This window comes from Fragaria vesca, linkage group LG7 (genome assembly GCF_000184155.1).
Source record: "Fragaria vesca subsp. vesca linkage group LG7, FraVesHawaii_1.0, whole genome shotgun sequence".
NCBI lineage: Eukaryota > Viridiplantae > Streptophyta > Magnoliopsida > Rosales > Rosaceae > Fragaria > Fragaria vesca.
In genome coordinates, this window is record NC_020497.1 from 20,774,314 (window position 1) to 20,798,010 (window position 23,697).

The window sequence follows — 23,697 nt, forward strand, 5'->3', positions numbered from 1 at the left end:
CCGTCAAGGGCTGCCAAGAGGCTACTTTAACACGCCTTGACTTGCCAAGCGGTCGTTTTGACCAGCCTTGACATGCCACGGGGCCGCTTTAACCCGCCTTGAAACGCCTAGGGACCATCTAGACCCCTTTTGACTCACCTTGACCTGCTAAAGGACTGCTAGGGGCTGCCGAGACCCACATTGGGTTGCCAAAGGACTGCCTTGGCCCTCCTAGACCCATGTAGGGATCACCTAGACCCACTAAGGGCCGCTAAGGTGGTGCCTTGACCCGCTTACGACCGTCAAGCCTCGTCTAGACTTGCTTAGAACCCACGTATGGACTGTCTAGACCTGCTTAGGGGTAGCCTAGACCCGCCAAGGGGCTGCCGATACCCTCCTAGGGTCGCTAATGGGCCATCTTGACCCGCCGAGGACTGCCAAGCGACCACTTTAACCCGCCTTGACCTGCCAAGGGACCGCCTTGACATACCTATAGGCCGCTTCGACTCGCCATGACCGCCTTGACCCACCTTAACAAGCCAAGGGGCCGCTTTGACCAGCCTTGACGTGTCAAGGGGTCGCTTTGACAAACAAGTACACAAAATCAATCAATCATATTTAGAAGCAGAGCCTAAAATGATCATAGCCTAAAACAAGTACACAAAATCAATCAATCATAGCCTAAAACAAGCACAGCCTAAAAAGAAAAGAAGAAGAAGACCCAGCCATAAAATTGATCAATTCGCAGTAAATCAGGCTACCTAGGCACTGAATCCTTCAAAGCTCACCTCTAGTCAAATCTGCAAGCATCTTGCTAACCGTAGTTCTTAGCTTCGCATCAGTCATCTTACTTCGAGCATAACCAAAAATAGTAAAGTGCTGCAACAAAGATCACACATTCATTATCAAACCTACTGATCCAAACCTCGAAATCAATAACAAACGAGAGAAAGAAAAACAATTTCACACACCTTAGGAGGTAACCGTCATGATGAAGTACGAAAAGAGCCATGAATATCTTCTTCTCAGCAAAGGATCACCAGATGCTCCAACCATAGTAATACTCAGTGGACGACTAAACCCACTCGATTCTTTACTTTTCTTTAAAGACCCAGCCATAGCTGAAAGCAATCCATCTTTCAATTTCTTGAAAGCAATTTCATTCTTCACAGGCTTTGTTGCTTGAGCTACTGCCCACACAACCGATACAAAATCCAAATAAGACACTAAAATCGAAAAGCTAAGTCCAAATTGAACAACAAAACTACTTTGTTTTACTAAAATCCCAAATGCTATAAACATATCAAATTGATCAATGACTAAGTTTAACAAAATAAAGACTAAAACTTTACCCAAATTGGAAATTGAAAAAACCCAACTAGGAAAGATAGATTCGTACAAGTCTAACTAGTGCAAAACGATCAACGCCGACCCATATTACTAGAGTGCACAACAACTGTTAACATCTCACCGGAATTGCAAAACAAAAAAGCAAGTAATATAGATTATCTGAACCTCGATGCCGGCGATTCAGAGGCCGCCAGTCTGAGTTTCTTATCAGCGCTAACAAAAGAAGAAGGAGCAAGCACTCACTGTTGAATCATGGAACTCAATCTGAGTTTCTTCTCGATGCCTAGAATAGTCACTTGCTTCGATCTCCTCACTCCCTTTCGGTCACTCCGCTCAATCAATCATTTCATTCAATCTGGTTTACTTCTTCACTGTTCAACCCTCATCACTCTGCCTTCTGCGTTTTTTTTCACTTTTTTTTTGTTTTCACGGTCAACAGACGGAAAAGCTTGACGGCTCCGACATGTGGTTTACAGTCTCCACGTCAGTAGGCACCGTCTAAGCCGCTTGGGTTCAAAAATGCCCGGTCTATTCCAGACGACTTCTTTTGTTTGACTTGTGGCCTTGGTCACCAAGCTCGTCGACTTGCATTCATGGGGCACTATTATGCACTTCTTGCACCTCAAGTTTCCTGTCGCCATTAAGAAGGTAAGCAATTCAAAATTTTCTTCTTTAGTTCCCACTTCCCAATGGTCTTACAGTCAAAGTGAGTACTAGAAAGAGTGACCAGTCAACAATCCTCTCAATCTTCTCTAGTTGCGTACTTGCTTAGTATCACTAGGCCTCTGATTTTTTACTACAAGTCATTTGGGAGGCAGCAAGGAAAAATGGAGGTGCATTATTTTTTTTTGTCGTGGCTGCTGCGTCTCTCCAGATACATCATCTATATACCGATGAAGATCTTTTAAATTTTTAGCAGTTATCCTGAGATGCATTTAACCATAACAAAATTTGTCATAATGTAACAAGTCATATTAGATTTGATCTCTAACTATATATTATATATTAATAATTGTCACGTTCCCTGTGAAGTATACTTTATAATATTAGAAAGCATATTTCTCATATCGATGTGTTTAAAAGCTGCTGTAATACATTTGTCATACATACATCAATAATTCAATACAATTCTTCTTCATAAGTTGATTCCAGTAAGCGCACCGCTTCTTGCAAAGAGATACAGAACCAATTAATGATGGATGCAGAGAAACAAAGAGGCGGTCTTGAATCGCCTTTGATTCCTGCTCCTCATGAACATGCTCTACAATCAAGAAAGGGATTGCTGAATAAAGATGAAATCGTCGAGGAAGTGAAGAAGCAGCTTTTGTTAGCAGGGCCACTTGTGTCATCGAACTTCCTGCTATTTGGTACGCAAGTAATTTCAGTCATGTATGTTGGTCATCTTGGAGAGCTTTCACTTGCAGGTGCTTCAATGGCCACTTCGTTCGCTTCAGTCACCGGTCTGAGCTTAATAGTAAGATGATTCCTACTCTTTGTAGAAAAGATATACCTATGCAATGATATGTTCATCTCGACTTTTGATTCTATTTCTAGCTTGATGTATGTTACTTGTCTCCATTATTAACTTTGAAGTTATCAAATAGTTGGGAATGTGTAGCGCACTGGACACTTTCTGTGGTCAATCCTATGGAGCAAAACAGTATCGAATGCTTGGTATACATATGCAGAGGGCAATGCTTGTTCTTTTGCTGGTGAGCATTCCTCTTGCAACCATATGGTTCAATGCAGGAAGGATTCTTCAGTTCTTGGGTCAAGATCCAGAGATATCCTCTGCTGCAGGAGATTATGCTCGTTTGATGATACCTTGCATTTTCGCTTATGCGATCCTACAATGTCATGCTAGATTCTTGCAAACACAGAACAATGTGGTTCCTATGATTGTTAGCACCGGAACGGCAACACTATTACACTTTCTTATCTGTTGGCTTCTGGTATACAAGACCAGCCTCGGATACAAAGGCGCTGCTTTGGCAAACGCCATCACCTATTGGATCAACGCATTGTTATTATTTCTGTATGTCAGAATATCTCCATCCTGCAAAAGGACGTGGACTGGATTCTCAAAAGAGGCCTTCCATGGACTTCCCACTTTTCTAAGACTATCAATTCCTTCAGCTCTCATGCTCAGGTAAACTTTGGTTGATATGACACTATTAACTTTGGAGATTGTTTAGCTTGCAATAACATGGTTTTCACACAAAGGCACTGATATTTCGAAAAACAAGACACTACTCTGTGTTATACCTGGTAATATACGATAGAAATACTTAGTATGGTTTTTTGCTTTTATGTTTTTGACAGCTTAGAGATCTGGTCCTTTGAAATGTCGGTTCTTGTATCTGGTTTTCTTCCAAATCCCAAGCTTGAAACCTCAGTCCTGTCAATCAGGTTCGCAGTGCTTGATAGTACTGATTTGAGAATAATATAAAGTTCTTATTGGTAGCCAACAAATATGTAGCAAAAACGATGATATTAACCGATTATATCATATTACAGCCTTAACACATGTGCAATGGCATACATGATTCCCCTTGCATTCAGTGGTGCAGCAAGGTGAGTAATTCTACATTTAGGAACTTCATACCTCTATCATGAATCCTTGTTTCAATATCTCTGTTCCGTTTTTTTTGATAGCACAAGAGTATCAAATCAATTGGGTGCTGGGCAACCGAGACTGGCACGTCTAGCTGCATGTGTTTCACTCTGCCTTGTTGTCATTGAAGGCATCATTGTTGCTGCTGTAATGATATTGGGTCGAAACGTATGGGGATATTGTTACAGCAATGAAAAACAAATTGTGGATTATGTTGGTGAAATGTTGATTTTTGTTGCGATATCCCACTTTGCTGATGGACCTCAATCTGTTTTCTCAGGTTTCTTCATAACTACAGACTCCTCATATACATACCCAAGTTTTGTCATTTTAAGAAAATATATTGTTACTGATTTACTGAAAATAAGTTGATTCACTCCCGAGTGTTTCAGGCGTCATAAGAGGAAGTGGGCAGCAGAAGATTGGAGCATATGTTAATCTGGGAGCTTTTTATCTTATAGGCATTCCTACTGGGCTAGTTTTTGCGTTTGGCCTCCACATTGGAGGAAAGGTAGCAGCAAGATCTCCTTATTGTTTCATAATCTTTGATGGAAATGCGATACTAGTCCGTACTAATCTAAACATGTTCTTCGCAGGGTCTTTGGATAGGAATTGTCCTCGCGGTATTTGTGCAAGCACTAAGTCTTGCAATCATAGTCATATGCACAGACTGGGATAAAGAAGTAAAGTACCTTGTTACCTAGTTTTCATGTGCCAGCGATCTGTTTGGTTGTTAGATTTTTCTCATTTCCCAGTTTGATTTCCTTTTGTAGGTGAAGAAAGCTTCTGATAGGGTGCACAAGGCAATCAGTGCGGGTGATGTGTCGTAAAGATCATGCTAAGGTCATGATCATAATTTTGATCTGGTGACCTAATTACGAGTCAATATTAGAAAATTTCGAAGAAAAGAAAAAGTTATTCAATGCAGAACATATTAATTTGATCTCCTCCTTTGAGAGACCAGGGCAACAAGCCTTGTACTGGATTATTCTCGCCTTTTATGCCAGTTTCTTCATGTGATATGTTGTTTGATATGAGCGTCAGTCATATACACACTTTATGTCTTACCAACTGATGTGGCAATGCCAAACTGGGTCTAGATATTATCCCTTTACATTTCTTAGAGCATATATTAGTTTCAGTTCAAAATGGCCATCAGCTGCCTCGTTGGTTTCCTCCCCTTTCTTCCAAGAACACAGTTAAATCAAGATCATGGAAACAAAATCAATCAATGTCAGCAAGCTGGCAATATCAGCTTATCGATAAATCTAGAATCTTTTGACTGTCATACACATTCAAATCAGAGTATAGGTATTTGGGGTTGTGTATCCACCACCACAATATGGAGCAAACGCCACACATTTTGTGTGGCCAATAGAGGTGTGACAATTTTCTGTAAATATGGCAAATGAGGTTATTAGTGAAAAATGAAGAAAAATTGCCACATATAAGGGATTCTATGGGATTGCCACACGTACCCCTATTACCCACATAAGATGTGTGGCTTTTGCTCCGTATTATGACTGTGATCCTTGTGTTTAATGGTGGACATAAATCCCACTCTTCTCCCTACCTACACTAGCAATTATAATAGACAAGAACCGATAAGAGTTTAACTGTAGCCTAACATATTTTAGAAGTCTCGATACGATACATCCTGACAACCAACCTCAAGAAGAATCAACCATGTCTAACACTATATACCAAAATTGTTGGCATATATGCAAATTCAACCTTGTGATGTGTATCAGTGTATCTAGCTAATAAAACATTGAAATGAAAAATCAAAAGGGTGGTGAGTAAAATAGAACTAACTACTCTTTCAAAAACAATCACTCCATCTCTCTCGGGGTTGAGTATCCCCAAACCCTAGGGTTTAGTGACGAGGCGACGGTAATCTGACTGCGGGATCTCTAGGGCACACTCACGGTAGCGTATGGTTCGGGCTTCTCAACGGATGAGGCTTCTCAAAGCGTCGACATCGAGGGAGGCTATGACGGGGGTGATTTTTGTTTCAACGAAGGCATAGTTTCAAGGAGTCGACGACGGTTGGTGTGTCGTTCAAACCGGGTGTGTCAAATTCGATTGACGGCGGGCTATTCTATTCCTTGTTCGACGATGGCTCAAAGAGAGGCGATAGAGAATTGATTCAAGGTGTTCGGCTGAATGCAGATCTGTAGATTGAGTTTTTTTTTTCCAAAGGCGGCTCGTCTAAGCGGCAACTCTTTTTCTATTTTATAGACAAAACCATGTTTTGGAAGGGCGAAAAACCGCCAAATTGAATCGACGGTAGATGGCAACTCCGGTTAACATGGCGGCGGCCATACTTGGGTTGAAAGAGGACGAATCGGTTGGGCCTCTGGGCCTAACTCTTTGGGCTGCATCATTGCGGTTGGGCGTTAAGGTTTTCCTTCTCCTTAGCTAGGCTTGTTGGGGATGTGGCACTTCTAATCTATGTTGTTGTGCGTCAAAACTGGTTCGCCGGTCTGCTAAGTGGAAACGTACATGAGGTCTTAGCCATTATGCTTATCAGGACAATTGTTTTTGTCCTACGATGGTATAGATTTAGAGGTTTCTTTTATTGCTTTTTAGAATTCATGTCCATGTCTTTGGTCATAGCTTTGCGGTTTTTTTTTTCAATTCGTAGTTCACAGTTTTTTTTTTTGGATTAAGTTGAACTTTGTATGTGATCAGTAGTGCTTGAATTACTCATGCATTGACCGTTATGGTCGTTATTGGCTATGCCAATTGGATCTATTTCCATTTCCTTCAAAAAATAAAAAAATTAAAGGGGTGGTGATAAAGTATAAAGTGTAGAGAAAGAGAGATAGCAAGAGAATCATCATCTTATTCATTGATTGGAGCCCTTTTATATAGGAAATTACACAATACCAATATGGTAAGGATATGAATACATAAATCTAGTCTAACTACATATCCTATTGGCATAAGGCCAAGGCACACATAAAGAATATCTAGAAAGATACAAAATATCCTAGAACACTCCCCCTTGTGCCGCGCGCTGATATGCCGATGGTGCTGATCGGTTGCCTCGTCAAAAACCTCGTCAAGTCACAAAAACCCTGTGGGAGAAAAACTGAACCTTGATCGTAGGAGAAAAAGAGTACAACGCACCCTTCACATTTGATAGTGACATGTATGTATGTGCTAGACTCCCCCTGAAGTTCGCACCTCCCCCTGATCTTTACATCAATCATAGGGCTCTTCCTGATTCTTACTAATCATGGAAATTTCAACAACTTAGCATGTCAATGCTCTTTAACATGTCTTCAAATGTGGCATTAGGCAATGATTAACTAAATCATGCCGTATTGTCCTCAAATGATCTTTTACACTTAGATCTTGAGTAGAAGGCCGCTTGTGAACTTAAAACATAAGTTCGTGCAGGAAATTAGATTTCCGCACAGCATGACCTTCAGTTACTAGAACAGTCGTAACTTCCTCTATGAAATACATATGAACGAACCGTAAATGGTTTTGGAAACTAGACTCATTTAACTGTATATTACACACATTCTGGTTCGTCACGAGCTATTCACAAAGTCCTGTCGAAGTTGACTGTTTTGCCAAAATCAGATTCTCGGACAGATTCGTCGTACTTTACGAAAACGGCCCTAACTCACTCAATGTGATAGGTATGATCAAATGGTTGGTGTCCCTGGAAAGTAGACACATAGACCTTTCCAATGGTAATAATTTCACCATTTTCCAGTGAGTGAGATTTCCTGTAGGTCCCTTGGAAGTTGACCTACGAAACTTGGCAGATTCTGATTTCGCTATTGATGTGTCTTTCTTATGTAGGGATAGAATAAGCCTCAACCTTTCATACCATTAAGTATTGAAAAAGGAGTTACTATCATTACATTGGCATTGTGTGGGCACATAGCTACACTTAGCTTTACAACTTTTCATAGCGAATGAGATGTCAAGTTTTTCGTATTGTGTTAAGTACATTGATGCGTCTAATTGTACTTAGATGGGAACTTCATCTCTTAACACATATTTGTCATCTTGCTTTAGACAAAACAACGGATCTCTCTTTAGAGTAAAGACTTTGACTAATCATGGGAGTGTATGTAGCCCTCACTTTCGTTAGAGCGCCTAAGCCGATTGATGAAAAATAATCATCAATACAGTCATCGAGTGTCTTATCGAGATCGTGTCTTCCCAAGATCTTTTTCTTCGGATGTTGATACATATTGGCATCTCTTGATCCATCAAGAGTCCATGTAAATCCGGAATGAACACGCAAAGGCATAATTCACCATATCCCTTCCAAATCAAGTAGAGTCCATGTGCGTTTCAATACATTTAGCAAACGCATGCTCCTGTGGTTTGGAGTTACTTGATTTGGATGAATGAAGTCCGTTTAAGAGCTTCATGTATATCTCTGATCCCATAGAGATGTTATTATGACCACATTCATAGGCTGCATGTTCAGTTATTCGAAAACTACCAAACTGACAAAGTAGTGAAGTTCAATGACATCCATTACGAGAGCATATCTCATCGTAGTCGATCCCAGTGCGTGTTAGTGAGAGACCTTGCGTCATAAGGTGAGTCTAAACTCTTTTTCTCACTACACTATCTAACAAAGGTATAGTTGATAGGGTTTAGTTTGTGGTGTCAGCATCACCTGCCCAAGGACCTATCTATTTGTTAATGCTGGATCGCATCTTTCCATTAGGGATATCAACTAAGTTGATATCCATCAACGAAAGGTGGTTCAATAGTAGACTCATTATCCCACGTCCTCATGTACACTAGTGTAATACTTGTAGAGATCTCTATATGGATTGGATTTGACATTGAGGCGTCCCCCAACGATAATCACAATTCAGACTTCATGAGACGGATTTGAGTATCACTGATCAACGGATCAGGTTATGCCAAGCTCACTTTCTTCCTAGTGCGAGAATATATCGAACCTAAGGGCCTCCCTCCTTTTGGGGAGCCACACGGCCTTGTGACACCAATTTTGCCACTATATGGCGTCACTATATCACTATCCATGGTGATGGTGTCAAGACCAACACCTTTTGGTCGCGCCATGTCCTCTTGATGGGACATCAATCCTTGTAGACATATTTGCAGCATGTGATCTCGTCACTTTAACACTTTAAGCATTTGGGGATCAAGATGAGACTTAGTGGGGACAAACCACAACAATTCACGTCGTTCCACTTGAACTCTTGTGTTCTTATCTCCCCCTAACGGCGAGAATATTGTCTTATCAAAGTGACCATCCGCAATATAGCGGTGAAAGAGATCACTTGGCAAGGTTTCTACATATGCGGATTATAGGTGGGTTTCTACATATGCGGATTATAGGTGGAGGTTCACATCCAACCTAAATACTTATTCATCTCAAATGACCCATCATTGTACGTAGTGGCAATGCGATTTGGCACCTAGAAATAACATCTAGCCGAGCTCAAGGATTAGAGATCCGTTTCAATCTTGTTTGAGCTCAAGGATTGCAATCCTGGTACACAGTCATGAGCTGTAGTACAAAAATATTCAATGATGGTGGGTCGTAGATGAATAATAAAGTTGCATGCAAATATTGCATAGCCCCAAGACGCAATAGAAAAATTGGTGCGCATCAATAATATTCAAACGACAAGCTAAAGTTGCTTAGTCGTAGTCTCGGTGAGACCGTATTGCTTGTGAACATGGGGTACAGGACACTTCAACTTACATCCCGATAAACTTTTTTAAAGAATGGGTAGTGAGCCCGTAGAAGTATAAGTAGCATAAGCAGTAGATAATAGTGTAACACGTGACCAGTGTGCTAACACTTCAACCAACACCATAAAGCATAAAAGGTGTCCGCAAGTTGGTTGTATCTATCTACATAGTTTGATGTAAGAATAGAATGTTCACTTTTGTGTCATTTAGCGTAGGAGGGTCTCACTCCTAATTTAGCTAAAGAATAGGCTTTTAAAACGAGGAATGAGCATTGTAGGGGGTCAATGCGACATCTAGGGAAGGCCGGTGCACCTCAATTGCTTGAGGAATTGACCGGACGACCTCCAAGAACTTGGAGTCGTGTTTGGGTGACGTCAATGTCCCCCGGGTCACCACCATGCTTCATGGTGATGCTAGATCTCGAATGTCTTCGTTTTGAGCAGAAGAATGGATGTCCATGAGAATTTCTCAAAATTTGGACCATTATATATATCTCTTCCAGGTTGACCAATTTGGTCAAACCAAAGCCTATATGAGTCAGTGTCCCAAATATCATGTTTGGCGACAACATGGGATTCGATATTCCAATCATAGTGACATACAGTCCACTAGATTGACTCATGAATTTCTCCAAGATGCGCTTCAGTCCGCATTCATGAGAAGGTATACACAAAAGAATTCTTGTTCATTCTCACAATGTATTTTCGAATGAAAACTATTAGCAAGAATGTCTTTAAAGCTCAATATGGTTCGATTGCCTCTCAATGCATAGAGGGTATCTATGACATTGATCATGGTGCCATGAGGCATCAAGATTTAAGCTAAACCGCGTCCTTGAATGACCGGTATGATTCAATCATTATAGTCACAGAAGATTTACAAAGGCACAAAATCCAAAGATAGTTGCCGGTTCCTTAGAATGTTGTGGATAGTTCCACTATCTGCGAAGCACTCAATGTCTCGATGAGACATATCTACAAGAAGGAGTAGATATGCTAGTTAATAGTTCCACTTGAACCATTTAGAAGGATTGAAATAAGCTACGAAAAGCTGCAATCCCGAGAGTGCATAAAAATTTCCGCGCAGAATGACTTTTGCGCACTAAAACAGCCATAACTTCCTCGTTAAAATAGATATGGACGAACCGCAAAAATTTCTAAAAACTAGACTCATAGAGCTTTCCAATGATATAAAGCTCACTGTCTAGTTCGTCCGGAGCTGTTCACAAAGCTCAAACGAAGTTGACTGTCTAGAAAGGACAGATTGCTGTTTTTCGCAGAATTGGCATGTGCGAAGCTGTGAAGCTTGCAAGTGGCGTGTAGGCTTTTGCCTTAGCCACAAGTGACGTGTGTATGATCAAAACCAAGTCCTTTCGGTCATTCTAAGGTCGTAAACTCCATGACTAGTTAGCAAAAGCTCCCTGACATGAACATAAACTAACTCAGAGGACCTAGAGGATTAGATCATGATGATAATTTTCCGGTTTTTGATAAGTCTTCAACGTCTTTTGCAAGACGGCAATTGGTTTAATAGCATAGGGGGATCCAAAATCAAAAGCTTTCGGTAACTCCAAGTCAATATGACCAGGCATGTCCGTGGAAGGTCGGTAGTGTGAGGCACACTTGAAACCACTATCTCCTTAATTTCGGACAATTCTAAGACATCACACTGAGCTTGGATGAGCCTAGTTGAACAATTGATGATGAAAAATCCGCTATAGGGTAGAAGACTTAACCGGAAACACGTGGGCGATCCTCCTTGAAGATGCGGTGTCATGAGTCACCTTCAAAGGAAGGGACCAAAATCGGCACAATATGCCATGTTTCTAAGGACGATGTAAGAATGTACATCTTTTTTGTAAATCAATACGAACCATAAGAGGAGAATAGTTTCATAACTTCGAAAAAATTTTCAAGGCATTCATTATTGCTAACGTGAGTACATCGAGGTCACAAATAGACGAAGGACGTCAATACAACGCCTTAGTACATATAGCTTGAAACGAAAATCAATGTCTAGCCGATGACGTCAAAGTCATGGGTAGCTAGAGCAGGATCCAAATCTTTGAAATTCGCGATCATGAGGATGACGTTCTTGTCCTCATATTGATTTTTCGTACCTTTTTGTATGCATTCACAATTTGAAAGAGCTTGACAATCTTGAACCAGTGATCCAAAGATCCACAACGGTTGCATTGTCATGAGCTGGCGTGAGTAGTTTTGACAAATATAATTGGTGTCTAGACTGGGAGTGTCGCCATTAGGGCCGGCGGCACCTCCCCCTCTTTCTAGACATCGGCACGGTGTTTTCTACCATTGTCGTGACCCATATGTAGTCAATTAAGGTGGTAAGCAATCCACTTGACTAATAACTCAATAAATAGAGTTATATGAACGTTTCAAGAAACGCTCCATGAGTGTATTCCACAATACTTTGTGGTCATTACTTTTTGCACAGATTGCCATTGAAGGCTTTTGTCGATATGGCGCGTCAAAGACTTTGAGCGCATGAGATGTGAAATCTCGGCATCTAGGCTTGTTAGCCTGGGGGTCAAAACATGTGGTTTAATCCTTTTCAACGAAAGGTTCTATAGATACCAAGCGAAGATTCGCCTTAGGTATCGAGTACGTCAAAACTCAATGAGCAGAATGTTACGTTGCTCTTGCATACAAAACCAAGTTGTTATGAGACTCGATAGAAGTCACAAATAATGCTTTTAATGGTTTGTCCTTCGGATTGATCATATACAATCCGGAAAAAGCCGCGAATTGATCAAACACAATTCGGAAAAGGCCTCGGATTGATCAAATACAATCCGGAGAAAAGTCGAGGTTGATCATACACAACCCGGACAAGGAAGCAAGAGTGATCAAACACACTCTTGACCCGTAAATAAAATTCCGGGATTTTTGGTACCTGCACACACAAAATCTCAAGCATAGAATGGAGATGGAGAATGGAGGAAAGGATTTTATCCTCCCCGAGTTATTGAACTTGAAAAAGTTTAAGGTTTCAAAACATACCTTTCTCGTTTCTTTGGAAGACGAGCAATCTTGAAATCTTTGGTTTCTAGAGGCTGCCGAGAGGAGAAACAACATTTTGCCTATTTATACTTCGAATTTGGAGCTGAAAATTTGACTGGAGGAGCATCTCTGGATGAGGAAGCTGTTGTCAAAATTTCAGGTTGATCGGAGCAAGGGAAGGTGGCGAACCGGTGGTCGGTAGCGGCGGCAGTCTGGAATCTTCCGGAGGCCGGTTCGGAGACTTTCCGGCCGGTTCTCAGGGTGAGGCCGGCGGCGTTGGATCCGAGGCGAAGAGAGCTTTCTAGGGATGTAAAATTCCGGCGGAGGACATTCGGAATTTTGGTCGAAAATCGGGAAAAACAAGGCTGCCCGATTTTAGGGTTTGGAAAACAAATGGTGGGCAATTGGCTCTAGGGTTAGAACAAAGTGCATGATAACGTGATGAAGTATAAAGTATAGAGAAAGAGAGATAGCAAGAGAATCATCATCTTATTCATTGATTGGTGCCCTTTTATATAAGAAATTACACAATACCAATATGGTAAGGATATGAATACATAGATCTAGTCTAACTACATATCCTATTGGCATAAGGCCAAAGCACACATAAAGAATATCTAGAAAGATACAGAATATCCTAGAACAGGTAGTGAGTAATAGGGGAAATTATAAACTGTACCCGGAACACCACATGACGTTTGGTCCCCTCTAATACTATTGGTCTAAATGTTTTTATTTTATTTCTGATTAGTACCTATATTTTTTTTTCTTACCCCACTGTTCCCGGGGGAGGAGAGAGAGAGAGAGAGATGGGCCTCAGCAGATTGATGGTTCCACCTTTCATTAATCGTAAGAGCCCATGTTTATGAGCATCAGTTTCAGCGAAAATCCCCTTTATGCTGGGCCTAGACAGGTTGGTTGGTCCACCTTTAAAAGAATAATAAAAGCCCATTGGTTTCAATTGATGTCTCCCTCAAATGGAGAAAGCACTGAAATGTGAAGAAAGGTAGCCAAACGACGATTCAGCCAGAAATCACTGTAACATCTATAACAAGCCCGAAAGTACACGAATAAACAGAACCCAAGTATGTTATCTTGAAGCTGTTCTTAATTCAACAAACAGCAAAAGAACAAACTATTTGATTACAACTTTACAAGCATATATATCAGAGAGTTGCAAATGATCATCAGTGAAGAACAATGGTTTCGAAACAGTGCACTCCATCCAGCTCCAGCGCAAACCTGGGTGATTGTACCCTTCTCATCTCTTGCTGCTGCTTCTGTTCACTATTACCCGCCATCGACGATGAAGAAGCTTTTACATTTTCACCGGCAACCTGGGATTTCTCGTTGCCGTTATTGATGAAGTTCAAGCTCAGCTTGTGGGAGGAGAACATCGTTTCTGGTAAAGGGAATAGGCTCTTTGCTGCTGGCTTCGGAGTTAGATGGGGCAACGAGAAGAGGTATTTAAAGAAACAGATGATTGGATTGGACTGATATCTGCGCGACGAAAAAGTTTGGTCTATCTAACACTGAATAGATGCGTGGATGGCTTTAAACTACTAAATTAGGCTCTTACCCGTCGGAGAGTTTGTGAGGCTTCTAATTCTACGAGCTTCTAATATCGATATGATAGAAATTATTAACTCAGTCAAGTGTCTTGTAGATTCTAGAATCAAGAATGCAGTACCTTGGTGGAGTGGGATATTGATCACCATCAGATTAGGTAAATGAGGGAGAAACCTGATAACATTTCGGCATAAGTTTGCAGTACTTAACATCAACAAAATGGACCACAACAAGAGTCCATTATGCAGAAATTGTATCAGCAAACAATCAGATAAATGCCATGACAGATGACTAAAGATGGATAACAAAAGGAGCTCTGCATGGTGAAAACCAGAACCAAACCACAAATTACAATGCTTCCAAGGGAAGATGCAATGAAATAGGTTGATTCAGCATATAAAACTACTTGCAAACCAAAAACCACACTCATCACAGATAATTAAAGATAGGTAATCACTTTTAGAAATTTCACAATAGTCAACGAGTTAAATGAGATAGATGTACCACGTGATAGGCAAAATAGTAACGTTGCAAGCAGTAATTAAGATCAATAGGTCCTAGAATTGGCTGAAACCAAGATGACAACCAGTATGACCGTCTATGTTTATTTTGTACGATCTTCTAGTCAAACAAGCTGATACCCATGTCATCATCACTTTCTTCCTCTGGTTCAGGCTGCATAAACAGCAAACAGAAGTTTAAATAAAAAGCTGAATGAAGATGAACAATGACCAAGCATCAATGCAACAGGGTATACATATAACAATAAACTTGAAATTCAAGTTGTACACTAATCATAACTCAAATTCATAACCACAGATTCTGTAATAGAGCAACAAATAAAATAGCAAGAAAAAGGCGTAACAAACACACAATTAAAACACAAGCAGAGAGCTATAAACACATTCTCACCTTCTTCTCCTCAGCAGCAGGAGCAGCAGCAGTGGCGGCGGCGGCGGCCGGAGCAGCCATACCAACAGGAGCCGCAGCGCCACCACCACATCCAACATTCATGGTGAGTTCACCGAGATCCTTCTTCTCTGCAAGCTTGGCAAAGAGGTTGGGCCAGAATGCTTCCACGTTCACATTTGCAGATTTGAGCAAAGTAGCAATCTTCTCAGCCTATATAGAAAATGCCACATCAAATTCAATTCAGGTACAAAATTAACAGGACAAACATCAATCTACAAACTACTAACACGGCGATACGTCGAGTCTACACTATCTTATTCCCAACGCATAATTGAGAAATGAGGTTAACAATTAGGGTTTACAAGTGCCAAATCATGTCGAAACTTCCTCCTAAAATCAATAATTCACTGGATTGTGCAAAATTGGGTTAGGGTTAGGGTTCTTACAGTGATTGGGATGCCGTCATCATGAAGAATCATGGCGGCGTAGGAGCAAGCAATTTCACCGGTCGACATTGTTTCGCAAGAGCTTGGATTTGAATCTGAAACGATCAAAATCGAAATCGAAATTATAGAACCGAAAAACGATTAAGAAAGCAGAGAAGGAAAATGAGAGAGAGAAAGAGAGGGACGAACCTACAAGAGAGAAGGAAAGCGAGAAATGAGGCGCAGCGTTGTAACCGTTTTGTAAATGAGGAGCTTATATAGAGGTTGAGGGAGGTAGGGTTTTTTATTAGGAATGCCACGTCAGGTTGTCGGTTTGTCAATTGGGCTGGCCCAATAGGTGATCAACTGGTCACTTGGGCTTAAGTTTAGGGAGCCAACTACTAGCCCAATTCTTACTTGCTAAACAAAAATGAAAAAGAAAATTGTAGGGGTTCAAACTTGTACTCCCAGTACTTCCCATCATTTAACATAGGAGAATGTCATTTGATAATCAATTAGGGTCTACATTATTGTGTTTCTCATGGTTCAAATGATCAGTACAATGGTCTTTGAATAAGTTAGCTGCAGTAAAGGAGGACTTTTGGATTCTTTGTTGCCTCTTAACAGATTAGAAAGAGGATCCCTGTTTATTAACAAGGTACCAAAATGAAGTCTGAAACTTTCTACAGACAAGAAACTTTCTACTGACAAAAACGTAGGACGCATTGAGTAGCAAATTGGCGACCTGCTATTTTATTCAATCCACAACATAGTCGCTACTTCACATAGTCACAAAATGAGGTCCAAGGTTATAAACTGCTTAATAAAGCATAGTCGCTACTTCACATTATGTCCGACCAATAGCACTTGTTGATTCAAGTAGATACTCAAACACGTCCACACAAAAACAAAATTTACCCATACAAGTTCACACTAAAATCACTAGCATTATCATTCTTTTCTGGACTAATAAAAGCCACACAGCCAGCCATAATCCGAAACAATGAAGTTCGAAGCAAAAATAACATTCTCAACCAGTCTGCCGAGATATAAGAATCACTGCACCTTAACCCATACATAAGGATATGGCTTGCCAAGAGGATCAAGCACTACCTGACTGCGCCTGCAATATATCAATCTCAAGTTAGCAAAATGAAACAAGTCTTAAATTTCAAAAATGCCAAGGTTTTCTAACTCAAAAAGGGGCAAAACTTACAGCTATTATCTATTTAATCCAACCATCTATGGAGCCAAGATTAAACTCCAGTCCAACTAAGCATATCAGATTATTTCCAAAAATATAAGAGTTTGAATGCTGTAGGTCCTTCGTTTTAATTCCATCCATAACCAAAAAATAATCTTCCATTTTGAGATTACTAGTGCATATTATATGCCCCACGTAAACTTGTATACTACAAGAATAAACTTACCGGGCGGGGCGATCCTGACCTTGATCTCGATCTTGTTCTTGGCCTGCAGCACATGGAAAGTTAATAAAAACAAGATATTAGACATCATACAAATAAACAAAAAAAACATTGTAAGATTATTTATAAAACCAAATACCTGGAAGGTTTGACCGGAGATGCAGACCTAGATCTTGATACTGATCTAGAAACAGATCGCCCCAAAGAATTGCTGCATAATACAGAATGAATCACAAGATGTAAAAAGAGAAAGTAATCATAAATTAATACGAGAAATAGTAGATAAGTTTGCGTACTAGAGCTCAATACCTCCTATCCCTTCTTACACTTCGGCTTCTGCTACGGCTTCTGCTCCGACTCCTAGAGGGACTGCTGCGTTCATACACTTTAACCTGCCAGTTGGTACACAAACAATCGCCAGAACAACTTTGTGAGACAAACCTAAATTCAGTTGTCCAACCCCATTACTGAAACATAGATGAAATACCCCCTATAGACTGAGAAGTACAATTCTACAGGTTTCAATCAGGAATGGAACAAGAAACTCAGAGTACCCACACCATCAACATCAAACTTAACAGCAACATATTGCAAGATCCATAGTAAACAAAAATCATTTGGAAAATGATATTTATACATCATTTAGGAAACGTGCAAACATCTAGATAAAATAAAGCACACCCTAGCAACTTTGACAAAGATAAAGATTTACCCGAATATAGGATCTTGCCCAAGGATTTTTAAATTCAGTATCAGTAAGTTCCCGAACCTGAAAAAGGAACAAAAAAAAAAAGTTACTATGTAGCAAGTGAATAAGTGTGGAGCTTAAAAGAGGGCAAAAGGTCTTGTAGTTAAACTTACAGCATATTTCATGTCATCATAATTGTTATAATCAACCAAGCCATAAGTCCCTGAACACAAAGCAGAAAATCCAAGTGTTAAGCAGATAAAAATTTCAAAGCATATAAAATTAGGATAACCATTAATTCCATGCTAGTGTCTTTTCAAAAAATCTCAAGTACACGACAACTCTAAAGCTTTTCTAGATTGTGATGGCATGGGGAGAGTCAAGAACTTATTTGGTACTAACTATAATATTGTTGGCCTACATAACCATTTTTATTTAAGAAAATTAAAAACAAATTTACATTGAAGCTGATAAAAAGAAACGAATAATTGCATTAAAAAAAACTCTGAGTAGGAAGCAGTATTAGGCACAACGACTTGCACTTCCCTAATAAGAGGATCTTGAACAACAATATCAACAATATCTGACTCTGACACTCAAGTGAGAAGATTATCAATTACAAAAAATCTGAAGTAAAACCTATACCTTCACTGTCACGGCAAACCTCAGCAAAACACACATCACCAGCTTTTCGCATATGATCCTGAAATCAACACCCAGCAAGATTACGAGTAGAATACTAAACAAATGGGGCACACACAAGTTTGCGAGAAGACATAACCAAACCTTCAAATCTTGCCATGAAGCAGAAGACGGGAGCCCACGAACAATAACTGGACCGAATGCCAATGTGCATCAATCAGTAAAAAAACTAAACATGAGTGAATTTTTAATGGAAAGCATTTGAAAAACATATCTCGGATTTATATTCAACTAAGGCATGTCCTAGAAGTAGGACTCACCTCGGAATTCAGAATGACGTGAGACACCAAATCGACCCCCACCCCCACCCCCACCGCGGCCTCCTCTGCTACTGCCTCCACCATATCCACCACGACGATCACTAGGTGGTGGGCCCCTGCTACCACCATGGGCAAGCTCAACCTGTATTGCGGACAAACATAAAAATGAATAAACCACGGAAAAACCACAATACAACATAGAAAAATAACAATAATTTATAATCAGAAGTACAACAGGAACTTTTTAGTACCCTTAAACGACAACCATCAAAGTCATACCCATCACGACCCCTAATTGCATCTTCTGCATCGCGAGAACTCTCAAACTGAAATCCAAATATATAATCCATTAGAGAACTAAAAGGGTTCATTCAAATACATCCAGAGGACAAAGCACGATAACCACCTCAACAAAACTATAGCATGGAGGGCGAGGTGGGATCTTCAATTCAATATCCAAAATGCGGCCATACTGCAGAGGAAAATCAAGTTTAGAATACCACCAGACAGAAATAAGACAATATCATATCAGATAAGTCTCAAAGTGTTTTACACACAGAAAAAAAAAAAAAAAAAAAAAAAAAGTTAACTTATCTAATAAGTGCTATAGAACTCTCTCATACATGTTTCTAACAGATAATATCATAGACCAAAAGGCTGTTGCGTCAAGGAAAAACACTGCATAACACGTGCAAAACTAAGCTCGTGCTCGTTCCGTAATTCAAGCATGGAAATTGAGCTGTGCAATTGCTCATAGAATAATGCCTCACGTGTAGAATCAGATTTACTTCCACAGAGAAGTCATAAGTTATGCTTCTACTGACATACCAAAACACAGGGTGTAACAAAAATCGATACGTATAAATGAAGCTAGAATACAAACAAGCAATATCTAGTAAATAATTCGGTGACAACCTTGTAGAATAAATCTTCAACCTCCCGTTCTCTTATATCTGACGGTAGGTTGCCGACATAGATTGTGCGAGAAAATCGTCCACTCATATTTGATACCAAAATATTGGCTAATGCAAATTTTCTGCAATCAAAACATACTTCATGTGAATTTTGCATCCAATAGTTTGTAAAAAAAAAAAAAGTGCTAGTTCGGTATTATCATCATCATGTACTCTGTTGTCAATAAAGAATAAAGAGAAGCAAAACCAAACAATGAAGCAAACCAAGAGAGCAATCCTCGAGGTGAGCCGTGCTCCACAAGCTCCATTGCTAATTTGCTCCAAGATGCTCCAAAGCAATATATATATTGAATTAAAATTTGAACTCCTCATCCTCTCCCGAATTTTAGCAGATGTATAGCTCTTCGGAGAGTGAGCAAGAATCTCCAATAACAAAAAATATATACTCATAACTCCAAAATGATTCTCCCACTCCCTCTCTAAATCCCTATGTATGATTGCAAAGCTCATATTTGTCCAAGCGCTTGGTATCTATCATAAACAAAGCATCTGTGTCACGAGATCAGGCAAGATTGGCATGTATTTATGTATTTACCTCATTTAGCTCTCTTAGGAGCATCCGAAAACAGAAACAAAGAAAACCAGAACCCTAGAAAAAACGATTTAAATTCCTCGATTCCTGATCACCCTCTCCTAAATTACACATAGTTAAAACGTCTTTCTTGCACACATAGCTGATCTTTTAAGCATCAATATATTGAAAGAAAACAAATCCAATGCCAAAATGCATTGCCCTAACTGTGGAATCCAACGAAAACACTCCAAGATAATCAAAGGCCGAATTCTATCACCAATCAGACCTAAATTCACCAAATACTCTCTAAGAATTCACCAGCGTCTAAAAACCCTAGCCAGAAACGAAGCAAAATAAAAACGCTAAACAGGTTAATGCGAGGAAATTGAAGAGGGGAAGAGGACGAATATCAAACCGGAAACGAATCGGAGAAGCTTCGGAGCTGCTTAAGTACGCGGTTCTGAGCCTGAGCCGTTCGCGCTTGAACTTCGAAACGCCGACGAGAGAGAGAGAGAGCTAGGGCGAACGGGCAATACTGATATAAAAAAGTAAAAGAGTTAATTCTGGACCTGTTACGGCACGCTAGTTTGGGCTTTAATAGGCCCATATATCCGAGTCCAAACATTTACTGATCACATAGGGCCCGAAATGTAGGTTGGGCTGGCCGACCACATGAGAGGCGAAATCTTCAAACAGTTGGAGAAAGAGAGCATCTTCAGTATACGGCGTATATCTTCACATACATATATGGATGGTCATGATTAGAGAAAATAATATAGAAACATGATGATCAAACATATGAATTGTTATGAACGATTAATATTGCATCGTGTAAATACACGTCGTGCATACAATAATTGCCATTAAAATTTCATGTTCGGAAAGTTGTATTAAACACCTTTAATTCGTGATAAAAAAAAAAATCAAACGCTTATATATGTTAATATGTGTGTGTCTGTTCCTTCTTCTTCTTCTTCTTCTTCTTTTTTCTCCGGTCATGTTCTTCAACAGTTTAACACAACCGTGATTAACTACTGCACCATAGTTAGAGAATTGAGTATTCACGCATCCGTCCTTGTTACCTAATTATCTCGTCAATTCAAAGCAATAGTTCCATTTGGCTTCTCATTCTTCTTCAACCGCTCCATTAAGTCTTGGGAATTAGGCTTTTCAAAGTTTCTGACTTTGGAACTTCATTCCTGTGTGTTGACCATCTGAACAGAAACAGCCCCTCCTTTTCAATATTCCAAATTGATCAAGTTGGTGTGTTGCTCACTTTCAAGACCATCCACGACGTCGTGTTCGTGTTTTTGTTCATAAACCCAACCACACGTGTGCTGATTGAGTCGTGATGGGAAGGTTCTCCAATGAGATGAATCATATTTGTATTGTAAGGAAAAGCTTAATACTGCCTTCTGTAATTGCTTGCTTGTATTAGGAAATAGGATTCCCGATGGGAATGGCTGTGACCCGGCATAATGTTAGAACAAGTCACATCATCTACCATTCCACCGTACCCAAATAAAAGACATATGTAGACAGTTGTATATAGACTTTTCTACTATACATATGTGTATGACATACATTATGCCGTGAGCCGTCCGACTGTTTTGTTATTCAAGACGGTTGGACGGCTCACGGCTTAATGTATGTCATACAAATATGTATAGCGGCCGAACCTATTGTATATTACATATGTTGTATTTGTGTTTTAACGAAAATCAATTATAATATGTTGCATTGATGTAAACATTTCTTTCAGGTGTTCGAAATAATCTAGAAGAATGAAAATATTTGAAGTTAGAGCCCTAGCAACGCCAAACTATTTACAATCCTTTTCCCCCCACTGTAGACGAATCAGGGACAAGACCGAGTTGTTTATTTCCCTACACCAATGGTTGCCGACCATAGCATTATACAATACATAAACACAAAGAGTATAATAACTCGATGGTTGCATTGTTTCACCAATAAGTAATGAGTTTAGTGATTAAATGATTGCTTTGGAGTAGTTAAGTATGAAATCAAATACAATAACGATGGATTATGTAAGCAATGTATTGGAACCTTTATTGAAATTGTATTGAAATACGTTGCTTTGGAAAATGAACAGGGATAGCGATCGAAATATACAGAGTTCAAGTTGGGAGATTTATACAGTTGTATGGTGGAACATGATATCGATGTGATTCCCTTCTCAGAGATGTGACAACACGGCCATACGAAAACTAACAATACGAAACAACAAGATAAGATTGTTGTTCGATGACATGATTAGTTGCTTGTCTTTCCACTATACATTTTATGCATACACGACATGAGTACGTTTTAGCTTTTGATACAAAACTTGCTTATTAATTTGTTATATATGCGTGTGACGCGATAAAAACTAAACAAACAGTACGAAATAAGATAACTTCATTATGAGAATAAAAGCAAGAGAGTACTCTACATTGGTGCGGTTAAGAAAGATATCACACACGTACTTGATCGACTCCAATAAAAGAGTAAGTTATTGTTAGTATGATTCATGTTTCTCTGTAAGGGCTCTTGTTCAAATAGTTTAATATATAATAGTCTAAAAGCGTTACATTGTTTGTATTTGTATAATGACAACCGTTAAACAAAGAAAGTAACGTAAACATTTATTAAGTGAAAATTTGTTCCGCTCACTATATACAAGTAACATGAACCGTTATGTAATTTCCGATAACAAAAAAATTATTAATTCGAACAAACCAGCTGGATTTATTTAAACTACAACACAAAGTTAACTTAAGTATACTAAAAAAAGACTACAAAATTTCGCTTCCATTGTCAACTTCTAATTGTCAAGCATATGATGATATGATATAGGAATAACAACTTTGAGTAACATTGTATAAACTATAAACTATAAAGCTCTGCCAACTACGTACTGCCCCCATCTCAAAATGTCCGTATCTCTTTCTTTTTCAAATCAAATTAAAGACTTTATCTTCAACAATTTGCAAGAAGATAAAAAGGAAACAATTGAAGAGAATATCTCGCCCTACTAATTAGAATTGATACTCTGTTTATTCCATTAAATACCAAGCAAATTAGGATATAACTCACTACCAAATTGAAGAAAATAGCATCAAGTATATCCAAATACATTAAATTTATTTCCATGTTCGACAATATCTACAATATACCTTTCATAAATTCAATCCCATGCGTTTATGTAGGTCACAAATGCATTACGCATGTCAAAATACAAAATAAAAATCTTGATCATCACAAAACACATGTTGTATTGCCAAATTAAAAAATCCAAATCCCACAAAAAAAAAGGTTCTATAGGGGTGGGTATAGGGGTGGGTTGGTAGGTCTTCCCCTTCCAAATCATCAGAGCAACAAAAACATATCATCAACATCAGCATTTTGCTACGTAGTGAAAGAAGAGAAGGTCCAAAAAGGCAGTCCCTGCGTAATCGGACGATCCCAAGCACAAAAAACACATACCCTTTTCCTCTCTCTCTATCATCATCAGTGAGTATATATATTTATTCTTTGGAATAAATACT

The 23,697-nt window shown here is 39.4% G+C and overlaps 3 protein-coding genes across 3 annotated transcripts; 1 reads left to right on the forward strand and 2 right to left on the reverse strand.

Annotated features, from left to right (window-relative positions):
• The first annotated feature begins 2,248 nt into the window (after window positions 1-2,248).
• LOC101309098 (MATE efflux family protein 9-like) lies at window positions 2,249-4,994 on the forward strand. The gene is made up of 8 exons (XM_004307853.1): window positions 2,249-2,803; window positions 2,934-3,478; window positions 3,652-3,738; window positions 3,847-3,903; window positions 3,985-4,223; window positions 4,336-4,454; window positions 4,540-4,626; window positions 4,717-4,994. Exons 1-8 carry the CDS (start codon window positions 2,522-2,524, stop codon window positions 4,771-4,773), a joined length of 1,473 nt encoding a protein of 490 aa, XP_004307901.1. The 5' UTR covers window positions 2,249-2,521; the 3' UTR covers window positions 4,774-4,994.
• Window positions 4,995-13,700: 8,706 nt separating this feature from the next.
• LOC101291182 (60S acidic ribosomal protein P1-2-like) lies at window positions 13,701-15,853 on the reverse strand. Its single transcript, XM_004307877.1, has 4 exons — window positions 15,795-15,853; window positions 15,606-15,700; window positions 15,160-15,369; window positions 13,701-14,922 (listed from the first exon to the last, which is right to left on the reverse strand). The coding sequence occupies exons 2-4, from the start codon at window positions 15,672-15,674 to the stop codon at window positions 14,869-14,871; spliced, it is 333 nt and encodes a 110-aa protein (XP_004307925.1). The 5' UTR covers window positions 15,675-15,700; window positions 15,795-15,853; the 3' UTR covers window positions 13,701-14,868.
• A 588-nt stretch (window positions 15,854-16,441) lies between these two features.
• On the reverse strand, window positions 16,442-20,653 carry LOC101313066 (pre-mRNA-splicing factor SF2-like). The gene is made up of 13 exons (XM_004307867.1): window positions 20,565-20,653; window positions 19,577-19,697; window positions 19,068-19,133; window positions 18,913-18,987; window positions 18,662-18,803; window positions 18,486-18,532; window positions 18,345-18,402; window positions 17,873-17,922; window positions 17,724-17,780; window positions 17,321-17,403; window positions 17,151-17,222; window positions 17,015-17,057; window positions 16,442-16,707 (listed from the first exon to the last, which is right to left on the reverse strand). Exons 2-13 carry the CDS (start codon window positions 19,661-19,663, stop codon window positions 16,687-16,689), a joined length of 801 nt encoding a protein of 266 aa, XP_004307915.1. The 5' UTR covers window positions 19,664-19,697; window positions 20,565-20,653; the 3' UTR covers window positions 16,442-16,686.
• Between the last annotated feature and the right edge of the window lie 3,044 nt (window positions 20,654-23,697).

What these genes read in the sequence shown, in the direction of transcription:
- LOC101309098 (XM_004307853.1), top strand. Translation starts at nt 2,522, where the DNA reads ATGATGGATGCAGAGAAACAAAGAGGCGGTCTTGAATCGCCTTTGATT. An exon ending in GCATTCAGTGGTGCAGCAAG is followed by an intron (nt 3,904 to 3,984) that starts GTGAGTAATTCT and finishes TTTTTTTGATAG; the next exon opens with CACAAGAGTATCAAATCAAT. An exon ending in GCCTCCACATTGGAGGAAAG is followed by an intron (nt 4,455 to 4,539) that starts GTAGCAGCAAGA and finishes TGTTCTTCGCAG; the next exon opens with GGTCTTTGGATAGGAATTGT.
- LOC101291182 (XM_004307877.1), bottom strand. Translation starts at nt 15,674, where the DNA reads ATGTCGACCGGTGAAATTGCTTGCTCCTACGCCGCCATGATTCTTCAT. An exon ending in ATGACGGCATCCCAATCACT is followed by an intron (nt 15,370 to 15,605) that starts GTAAGAACCCTA and finishes TTTTCTATATAG; the next exon opens with GCTGAGAAGATTGCTACTTT. An exon ending in CTGCTGCTGAGGAGAAGAAG is followed by an intron (nt 14,923 to 15,159) that starts GTGAGAATGTGT and finishes CTGTTTATGCAG; the next exon opens with CCTGAACCAGAGGAAGAAAG.
- LOC101313066 (XM_004307867.1), bottom strand. Translation starts at nt 19,663, where the DNA reads ATGAGTGGACGATTTTCTCGCACAATCTATGTCGGCAACCTACCGTCA. An exon ending in TTGATGGTTGTCGTTTAAGG is followed by an intron (nt 18,804 to 18,912) that starts GTACTAAAAAGT and finishes TCCGCAATACAG; the next exon opens with GTTGAGCTTGCCCATGGTGG. An exon ending in GGTTTGCCGTGACAGTGAAG is followed by an intron (nt 17,923 to 18,344) that starts GTATAGGTTTTA and finishes CTTTGTGTTCAG; the next exon opens with GGACTTATGGCTTGGTTGAT.